Genomic DNA, 10,632 nt, shown 5'->3' on the forward strand with positions numbered 1-10,632 from the left:
AGCAACTTTTTTCAGTACTCATTTATATTCATTTCATCTTCGGAAAAAAGAAACAGAAAAGAAGCCCATTTATTACAACTACAAGATTTGCTTGGCATTACTTAATTGGATAAGAAATGGCTTAATTCAGACTCTCCTTGCATTTCATGAGATATAATGTTTTTCCAAACCATGTGTGTGTCAGACATGGAGCCTAAAAATAAGAGTTTACCTAGGTATATATTGCTTTGTTCAAATTCAGACATCCTCAGTTCCTACTGCAGAGTATCCTAACACCATATAGGGAATAGAAGGAGGAAATCCATGGCCCAGTATTCATGTGCACATAGGAAATGAAGATTTTTAGAAAATGGTGTGTTGGGGAGGGAGTTTAGAGGGAGAAGATGTAAAAATAGTGGTTGTGGCTGGTGTGTTACCCAACCTCCCAACCTCCCAGCCCCAGGATCTCAGGAGGGCTATGTGCAGTGTGTGCAGAGGTAAGGGGAAGAGAGCAGCTGGAGTGTTTTTTCATAGGGGAGATGCATGATCAGTGAGGAAGGTGCTTTCCTTTCTTCACTCCCACACCCAAGCATTTCCTAATGGCTATCTGTGTGTGTGTGCATGTGCTTGTGTGTGTGTAAAACTCCAAGTGTGAGACAGCACAGCCCATTTAGGTTATTTTTATGAAATAACACAACAGAGAATTGTATGCAGTTAATTTAATAAAATGGAAAGAAATAAATGTGAGATTTCAACAATTATCTTGCACTTTATAGATATAAATAAAGAATCAAGAAAGAAAAGTTATCATTTGCGGTATCAACTGCTTGACCATCGCCAGTTTTCTGGAGTTCTATGAGCCAAAGTTCTTGTGGAGGTTTATGATGACTGTTGACAGCTGCTGCTGTTAAATATTGCATCCTGGAGAGCCAAAGCAAGGAGATGTCTTAAATTTAGAGTTGTCCCTTAAAAGTCACTAGCTAAAAATTAATTTTTCTTGTTGTATTTTTGTTTATTTTTCTCTTAGTAGTTTTTAGACTGTATAATAATTAGTATGTGTATTTGTGTGTAGTGTGCATGTATATGCACATGTGTGGAAGTCAGGGAATAACTGTTAGAAGCTAGTTCTATCCTTTTGCCTTTACATTAGTGATTTTACAGTTTACAAAAGAAAACAAATTAAAAGTTACCATCATCACTTGAACATTGGCCAGAGTCTCCTGGGACTGGTCTAGAAAACATTGTTTGAAATGCTTAATGGCCTTTTTAACATACGGTCCATGTTGATCTGGACTAAGCAATTCCAGATAGTCCTTCTCAGACACAGATGGGTCAATTGCACTGTTGATAACATTATCTAGAATACTGCAGCCAGAACCTGGAAAGACATGGCATTCATCAATGGAAGTTTGAACTCATCAGCACTTGCCTATCATGACAATCATGTTCTTGAGTACAAGTGGAAACACAGACTGGAAATGGTGAAGGGGTACTGCCAAATCTGGGATAGAAGATGTAGGCTGTGAAATTCTACTTAGAAACAGCAGAGTCTGCCCCTAACATCCTTCCACAACTAAGTCACGCCTCACACAACCTTTGCTAACAAGGAAACTGAAGAGATGGCAGGCTGTTTTGCTGGGTGTGGTAAACACCCTTCGTTACTATCTTGAGAACATCATGGAATATGTTCAAACATCTTATAAATATCACATTTAAAATATTATCCACGTTCTTCTGTTAACTCTAGCATCTGTATCACAAAGCAACATAAACAGAGGCCCTAATACTTGACGTGACCTCATGCAGTCAGACTAGGAGTGGGGCAGGAAGGAGCTCAGGACATTTATTCACTTGAACTAGTTCTAGTCTTGAATCTTATTTAAAATTCACTGAGTCCTTCACATTTTTTCAACCTGTACCAAACAAAGTAGGCAATAAAAACAAGGTACACTCACAGTGCATGAGGGCCATTTATAATGATCATATTCTTCTTTCTTTTTTTTATTTTAGAGACAGGGTTTCTCTGTATAGCCTTGGCTGTCCTGGAACACACTCTGTAGACCAGGCTGGCCTTGAACTCAGAGATCTGCCTGCCTCTGCTCCTCAGTGCTAGGATTAAAGATGTGCACCACCATTGCCTAGAAGACCATATTTATTTTTAAATTTGTGTTTTTTATTACATCATCTCTCCCTTTCCCTTTCTTCTCTCCAACCCCTCCATAACCCATCTGTATCTATCATCTATCTATCTATCTATCTATCTATCTATCTATCTGCTATAGATCTATCAATCATCTATCTATCTACCTATCAATTTATCTATCCATTTAGCGTTACTTGTATGTATATGATTTCAGGGCTGATCACAGTATTAGATAACCAATTATGGAGCTCATCCATGGTAAAAGTTACTTCTCCAGCTCTTGGAATTACTTAGTTGCCTGTAGTTTCTTTTTTTCAAAAGACAGAGAAAATCAAAATTAGTTGAAATGCTGAGAATATCTGATCATAATGTGCCCAGTTCCGAAGGCTCAGAGAGCAACATAGTAGAGCAGCAGAAAGATTGTAAGAACCAGAGGACCAGGAAATTTGCTCTGAGATTGTTTCTCTTAAAATGACAGAGAAGCTTTACCTATGGCTTCAACTTTTGGCTGCCCAGACAAGAGCTTTTTTATTATATAGCCTTCAATATTTCACATATGAATTATGTTTTTCAATCATATCCATTCCTTTCTGATCTCTTTCAGTTTCTCTCAGATCTCCCTCACATCCTCCTCACAACTTCATGTCTCATCCTTATTTGCTTTTAAAAATAATATGCTGAGTACAGTTAGTGTTGCTCATTTTTCACTGATATAAAGCCATTCACTTCACCCTGGGAAACCTACCATGTGCCACAACCCTAAAGAAAATTGACCCTTCTTCCCTCAGCAGCCCATCACTTGCCAACAGCTTCTCCATTAGGGGTAGGCCTTCATGACCCCAGTCAGCTTGATCTTGTGAAAGTACTGGGCGAAGATACACTACCCCTCTCAGTTCATCAGTACAATAGCCCACCACATGTCTAGAAGACAGTATTTTGTAGCAGTTCTCCCTAACCTCTGACTCTTATAATCTTTCATTTCCCCCCGCCCCCCGCTTTCCACGGTGTTTCCTGAGTCTTGGAAAGGAGGATATGAGATAGATACCTCAGTTAGGGCTGAGCACTCAACAGTCACTTATTCTCTGTACTTTGATCAGGTTTTGGTGGGAGGGCTTTACATTATTCATTACTGGAGGAAATCCCCAGAACAAATGCAAGCTGCCCTCCCTATCAGCATGAATACAAAGAACATGTAGATAAAGAACCACTGAAAGAATTCAGAACAATCTCTCATATGTTTGTCACATAATGTCCAAGCTTTTTACCCTGGCATTACATGCTACAGTGGGGAAACAGCGCCACTGGAAAGTTTCCCATTTCATTCTGCAGTTAGAGAGAGTCATGAATACATCCTCCAGGAAACCCATATGCGTCCATTGTTATGGGAGCACATTTATATCATCACCCCTTTCTGTTGAAATATCTCATAATCAACCTGAGTCTTGCTATGGGTTTTAAAAAAGCAGTTTTCATAATGGGACATTTTATATGGTATTGACACATGACATGCAGCTCCAACACAGGAATCAAACCCACGATAGAGACACCCTTTTTATTATCTGAACTAATGTTGATCCATGTAGTTACTACATCAGACACTTTACACTAGTGCTCAGGTACAATGGTTTCTTCCTGGAAGACACAGTAGGAATGTGTGGTTTAATAGCACTCCTCCCTTCTACAGAACTTACCACTGGCATAGCAGTAAATGGGGATGGTGACCAACATGAACAGAACCACCAGCTTCATGTTGAAACAGTCCCTTTGGGTTGCTCTGTTGTCCAAGACAGAAATCAGGAAACTCTCTGGAGTTGAGACCTCACTGTTCCTCTATTTATTGCTCAGGCAACCACCTTAGTCTCATCCAATAAATAAGAACACAAGTCATATGTTTGATATGGCAATGCACCAGGATGAAGAAGAGCCAAAGAACACAGATTTCATTGAAGAAAGCAAGGAAACAGATTTTTGAGACTCTGGGGACCACTAATGATGAATGGCAACAGCAAAGTGTTGGTAAGTGCTACTAATGTCCAATGCAGATTACAGCATTGTGGGTTGATTTTATTGTCTGCTGTTCTGGTTGGTCTCATTTCTCCTCTTCCCTTCCTCCCTTCTCCTCATCTTTTTCTCACTGTATTTGCCTTGTTAATATCATCCCTCATTTTGTTCCTCCTTCTCCTTCTTTCCTGTCCCTTTTTTCTCCCTTACAAACCTCAAGCTGCTTTATTCCTTGTCTGTCACTTTCTGTTGATTTCAGTGGTTGGGGTGAGTTCATTATGGCATACTCACTCTGCAAGACAAACTTTCCTTTTGTTAACCTTCTTTGTAAATCCCTTCCAGTTCTGGAGGGGGATTACTCGTTATTGAAAAGGTCTGGAATCAAAAATCTCCTGTCCTTGGGAGAGTTATAATGCTTTTCTTTCTAAGATTTCTTTTAGACCTTGGTAAAATGAGGATTTGAATGACACCATGATGAGCTTTTATCAGGATAACAGATGCTGTGTGTAAAAAAATCTGTCACATTGCATAGTATAAGACAACCTTTAATAAACGGGAGTTTCTGTGGCTGGAGAGATGGCTCAGCAGTTAAGAGCACTTAGTTCTTTTGCAAACGAACTGAATTCAGTACCCTGCACCCATATAGTATCTCAAAGTAACTCTAGTTTCAGGGGATCTCATGCCATTTTCTAACCTCTCTGGATTCTGCATGCATGTGGTACACATACATCCAAGTCATCAGCCACACACTTATACATATAAAATAAAATGAGCTAATACTTGAAATGTAAGTTTAGTTTCTAGAATGGCCATTATGGAAATGAGTATGAAGACTTCTCAAAATCTGAGATACTCATGATTCAGCTCTATCTCTGGGGTATACACCTGATGGACTACTGCAGCAGCACTTACATATCTGTGTTTGTTGCATTGTTCACAATAGCTAAATTACACAAAAATCTTATATGACTATATCAACAGATGACTGTATTAAATATATATATATATATATATATATATATATATATATATATATATATAATGTTTATGTATGTAATAGGGGTTATTTGGCTATAAAGAAGATTGAAAATGTGTCATTTATATGGAAATGAATGAAACAAAAGAGCATTACATTGAATGAAAACTATTAGAATCAGAAAGATCAGTATCACATTTACTTTTATATACACAATGCATATTTTATGTGAGTCATATATATGCATAGATTGAGAGCAAAAAATAAGAAGAGAAAATATTTGTGGTGAGGACAGGGACCAGAAGGAGAAAAGGAAAAGGATGTGGTAGGGTAAGTTAAAAAAAAAAAAAGAACAAATGTAATTGATATATGTATAGAATGTCACAAAAAAACAATTTGCACATCATCATCACCCACAAATTGTTTACTTTTAGTTTGGGTATTTTTTAAAAGACAGTGTCTTTCTATGTACCTATGACCTGGCCTGTAACTCACTATGTAGACCAGCCACAGAATAATCAAAGTACCAAACATACAGCACAAAAAAAGAACATTAAAAGATACAAGGGAAAAAGATCAAGTAACATATAAAGGTAGATCTATTATAGTGTGACAATTATACCAAAGACAATAAAATAGGCCCACAACAAGCAACAGGGATGAATTAAGAATTAAAAGTCTGCCTACAAAGAAAAAATCTAAGATCAGACATATTCACTGCTGAATTTTACCAAAGTTAAGAACTATTACTAATACGACTCAAACCTCAAGAGTCTTGCTAAGTGATGAGTCCTATGAACTACAATACCAATCAATCAGTCAGGCAACATGGACCCATTGATGTAGCAGTGGCATGACTGTTATGATGGTAACTAATCACTCTTTGGGTTGGGTTCGAGGCTTGTTCCACAGAAGGAACTGAAGTCTATTAATGTAAATACAATCAAAAGCCTATCCATGGCTCAGGAGACCTTTTGCCCTAGGAAGGAACAGACTACTGTTGCTGAGCTGCATTTTCATAGTGCCAAACTGCCCTCTAAATATTTATGCTTGTGTATACAGACAAATACTACGCTTATCTTTAATCACAGAAGTTCTCTGCATAGAACTGTTGTGAACACAGAGGCTCATGGCCTTTCAAGTGCTGAGAATTAGTGACGTTTGAGTGCTCAGCCCTAAAGAAGGCATTTGTATCATTTGTATAAATTCCTTTAAGACTCAGGGAACAGTTAAACCAGAAGTCATGGAGCATATAAGAGCTGGATGATGGAGAGAAAGATTATGAAATGCTGTTATGGACATGAAACAGCTGCTACATAATCTCAAAGCAGCTACAGTTGCCTGAACTAGGCCTGCAGAAAACTAGACCTAGCGTCAATCAGGGAAGACTCACTGAGCCATACTCAACCCTGATGAATTATTTGCTACTAGAAGACTCTAGAGTAAGGCAGTCATTGTCTTCAGTTAAATACTTTAGTTTGGGTACACAGTTGAGTGTGAAGTTCAAATAAGAATCAGTCCATAGGCTCATATATTTGAATGTTTGGTTTACCAATTGGTGGACAGTTTTTAGGAAGGATTAGTAGACGTGGCTTTGTTAGAATAAGTATGCCACTAGGAAAAGCTCTGAGGTTTTAAATGCTCAGTCTTGCTTTCTCTCTATCTCCAATTTGAAGACACAATATATGGTCTCAGTTACTGCTCTAGTGCCATGTTTGCCTACCTGTTCTACCTGTTGCCATGCTCCCTGCCATGATAGACATGAACTAAACCTCTGAAACAGTAAGAAAGTGCCAAATTAAATGCTTTCTTTGAAACATACCATGTACTATAACACAATATTTGCCCGGGGTTATTATTATGAAAATAGAGCTTTAGTTATCTTATAGTTTAGGTGGTTAAGTGTCCAAAACTTAGAGGTCAAACTCATTTCTCTCATGATGAAGATTTCAAAAAATGCATGGGATAATTTCAATCTTCTGGTATCAGTTGAGTGCTGTTTTGTGACCAATTATACAGTCACTTTTGGAGAAGGTACCATGAGGTGCTGAAAAGAAGGTGTATTCTTTTTTTCAGGGTGAAATGTTCTGTAGATATCTGTTAAATCCATTTGGTTAATAACCTCTATTAATTTCACTGTGTCTCTGTTTAGTTTCTGTTTCAATGACCTGTCCATTAGTGAGAGTGGGATGTTGAAGTCTCCCACTATTTTTGTGTGGGTTTCAATGGGTGTTTTGAGCTTTAGTAAAGCTTCTTTTATGAATGTGGGTGCCTTTGCATTTGAAGGATAGATGTTCAGAATTGAGACTTTCTTTTGGTGGATTTTCCACTTGATGAATATGAAGTGTTCTTCCTCATCACACTTGATAACTTTTGGTTGAGTATCTATTTTAATGGATATTAGGATGTCAACTCCAGCTTTTTTCCTGGGACCATTTGCTTGGAAGAACTTTTTACATCCTTTTACTCTGAGAAAATGTCTGTATTTGTTATTGAGGTGCATTTCTTATATGCAGCAAAATGCTGGATCCTATTTGTGTATCCAGTCAATTAGCTTATTTTTTTATGGTTGAGTTGAGTTTATTAATATTGAGAGATATTAAAGACAAAGGTCTGTTGGTTCCTGATATGTTTGTTTTTGTAGTAGGCTTTATGTGCTTGTGGTTCTTTCCTTTTGGTTTTTTGTGCTATGCTTAATATCTTGTCTTTTCTTTGTTGTAAATACCTTCATGGTGTTGAAGTTTTCCTTCTAGGATCCTCTATAGGACTGGATTGGTACATAGATACTATTTGAATTTGGTTACGCCCTGGAATATTTTTGTTTCTCCATCTATGTTGATTAAGAATTTTGCTGGGTTTAGTAGCCTGGATTGGCATTTTGCAATTTTGCAAACCAATAAGGAATATCAAGTTAAATGGTGACATACTTGAAGAAATGCCACTAAAATCGGGGACAAAACAAGGATGTCGACTCTCCCCATATCTCTTCAACATAGGACTCAAAGTGCTAGCTAGAACAGTAAGAAAACAAAAAGAGATCAAAGGGATACAAATTGGCAAGGAAGAAATAAAGGTATCACTATTGCAGATGATATGATAGTATACATAAGCAACAGCAATAATTATACCAGTGAACTTCTCCAGCTGATAAACAACTTCAGCAAACTGGATGAATAAAAATTCACTCAATCAGTAGCCTTCATATATACAAATGATAAAAAATCTGAGAAAGTAATTGGGAAACAACTCCCTTCATAATAGCCAAAAATAATATAAAATATCTTGTGATAACTCTAACCAAATAAGTGAAAAATCTATACAACAATAACTTCAAGTCTTTCAATAAAAAAATCAAAGAAAATCTCAGGAAATGGAGAGATCTCCCATTTTCATGGATTGGCAGAATTAACATAGTAAAAATGGCCATCCTATAGCGAAAACTATTCTCAACAATAAAAGAACCTCTGGAGGAATCACCATTCCTGACCTCAAGCTGTACTACAGAGCAATAGTGATAAAAACTACCTGGTATTGGTACAGAGACAGGCAGGAAGATCAATGGAATAGAATTGAAGACCCAGAAATGAACACACACTCCTATGGTCACTTGATCTTTGACAAAGGAGCTAAAACTGTCCAGTGGAAAAAGGACAGCATTTTCAACAAATGGTGCTGATTCAACTGGAGGACAACATGTAGAAGAATGAAAATTGATCCATTCTTATCTCCTTGTACAAAGCTCAAGTCTAAGTGGATAAAGGACCTCCACATAAAACCAGATACACTGAAACTAATAGAAGAGAAGGTGGGGAAGACCCTCGAATACTTGGGCACAGGGGAAAAGTTCCTGAACAGAACACCAATGGCATATGCTCTAAGATCAAGAATTGACAAATGGGACTTCATAAAATTGCAAAGTTTCTGTAAGGCAAAGGACACTGTCAACAGGAAAAAACGACAACCAACAAATTGGGAAAAGATCTTTACCAATCCTACATCTGATAGAGGGCTAATATCCAATATATACAAAGAACTCAAGAAAGTAGACACCAGACAACCAAATTATCCTATTAAAAAATGGGGTATAGAGCTTAACAAAGAATTTTCAAGGGAAGAAACTCGAATGTCCGAGAAGCACCTAAAGAAATGTTCAATGTCCTTAGTCATCAGGGAAATGCAAATCAAAACAACCCTGAGATTCCATCTCACACCAGTCAGAATGGCTAAGATTAAAAACTCAGGTGATAGTAGATGCTGGCGAGGGTGTGGAGAAAGAGGAACACTCCTCCATTGTTGGTGGGACTGCAAGATGGTGCAACCACTTTGGAAATCAGTGTGGCGGTTCCTCAGAAAATTGGACATAGCATTACCTGAGGATCCAGCTATACCACTCCTAGGCATATACCCAGAAGATGCTCGAACATATAACAAGGACATATGCTCAACTATGTTCATAACAGCCTTATTTATAATAGCCAGGAGCTGGAAAGAACCCAGATGTCCTTCAACTGAGGAATTGATTCAAAAAATGTGGTATATTTACACAATGGAGTATTACTCAGCTATTAAAAACAATGAATTCGAGAGGTTCCTAGGTAAATGGATGGAACTAGAAATTATCATCCTGAGTGAGGTAAGCCAATCACAAAAGAACACACATGGTATTCACTCACTGATTATTGGATATTAGCCCAGAACCTTTTAATGCCCAAGATGCAACTCACAGGCCACATGAAGCTCATAAAAAAGGAAGACCAAGTGGGGGTGATTCAGTTCTTCTTAGGAGCAACAAAATACTCAAGGGAGCAAACATGGAGACAAAGTGAGGGACAGAAACTGAAGGAGGGGCCATTTGAAGACCTTTCCACCTGAGTATCCACCCCATATGCAGTCACCATAGGTAGATGCTGATGTGGAAGTCAGGAAGTACATGCCGATAAGGGCCTGATATGGATGTCTCCTCAGAGGCCTTCAAGAGTCTGACATATTCAGAGGCAGATGCTCACAACTAGCCATTGAACTGATCATGAGGTTCTCAATGGAGGAGTTAGAGTGAGGACTGAAGGAGCTGAAAGGGTTTGTGGCACCATGAGGAGAGCAACAAAACCAACCAACCACAGCTCCCAGGGTCCTAACCACCAGCCTGGGAGCACTTATGGAGGGATCCAGGGCTTCAGCTGAATATGTAAGAGTAGAGGGCCCTGCCGGGCACAGGTGGAAGATGAGATCCTTGACCTCATGAAGGCTGGACGCCCCAGGGGGTGGGAATTTTCAGGGTGGGGAAGTGGGAGTGGGGGGGGTAGGTGGGGGTTACATCCACAGAGAAGAAGGAGGAGGGGTAAGGGTATGGGGGGTTCCCGGGTGGGTGGGGGATGGGTAAGGGGATAACATATGAAATGTAAATAAAATGTCCAATAAAAAAAATATGTAAAAAAAAAAAAAATGGCCATCCTACCAAGGCAAACTACAGATTCAGTGCAATCCCCATCCAAATCCCAACACAATAGTTCAAAGGCACTGAAAGAGTAATTCT

At 38.5% G+C, this 10,632-nt stretch overlaps 1 protein-coding gene across 1 annotated transcript; it reads right to left on the reverse strand.

Moving 5' to 3' along the window:
• Positions 1 to 858: 858 nt before the first annotated feature.
• On the reverse strand, positions 859 to 3,871 carry LOC114629417 (secretoglobin family 2A member 2-like). The gene is made up of 3 exons (XM_028777422.1): positions 3,814 to 3,871; positions 1,170 to 1,357; positions 859 to 900 (listed from the first exon to the last, which is right to left on the reverse strand). Exons 1-3 carry the CDS (start codon positions 3,869 to 3,871, stop codon positions 859 to 861), a joined length of 288 nt encoding a protein of 95 aa, XP_028633255.1.
• Positions 3,872 to 10,632: the final 6,761 nt, after the last annotated feature.

This window comes from Grammomys surdaster, unplaced genomic scaffold, assembly GCF_004785775.1.
Source record: "Grammomys surdaster isolate TR1022 unplaced genomic scaffold, NIH_TR_1.0 310, whole genome shotgun sequence".
Classification (NCBI taxonomy): domain Eukaryota; kingdom Metazoa; phylum Chordata; class Mammalia; order Rodentia; family Muridae; genus Grammomys; species Grammomys surdaster.

Bases quoted from the DNA above. Each gene is read 5' to 3' on its own strand.
- LOC114629417 (XM_028777422.1), bottom strand. From the start codon at position 3,871: ATGAAGCTGGTGGTTCTGTTCATGTTGGTCACCATCCCCATTTACTGC. The intron at 1,358-3,813 runs GTAAGTTCTGTA...ATGTCTTTCCAG, and splicing joins CATTTACTGCTATGCCAGTG to GTTCTGGCTGCAGTATTCTA. The intron at 901-1,169 runs GTAACTTTTAAT...TTGGCTCTCCAG, and splicing joins CCAATGTTCAAGTGATGATG to GATGCAATATTTAACAGCAG.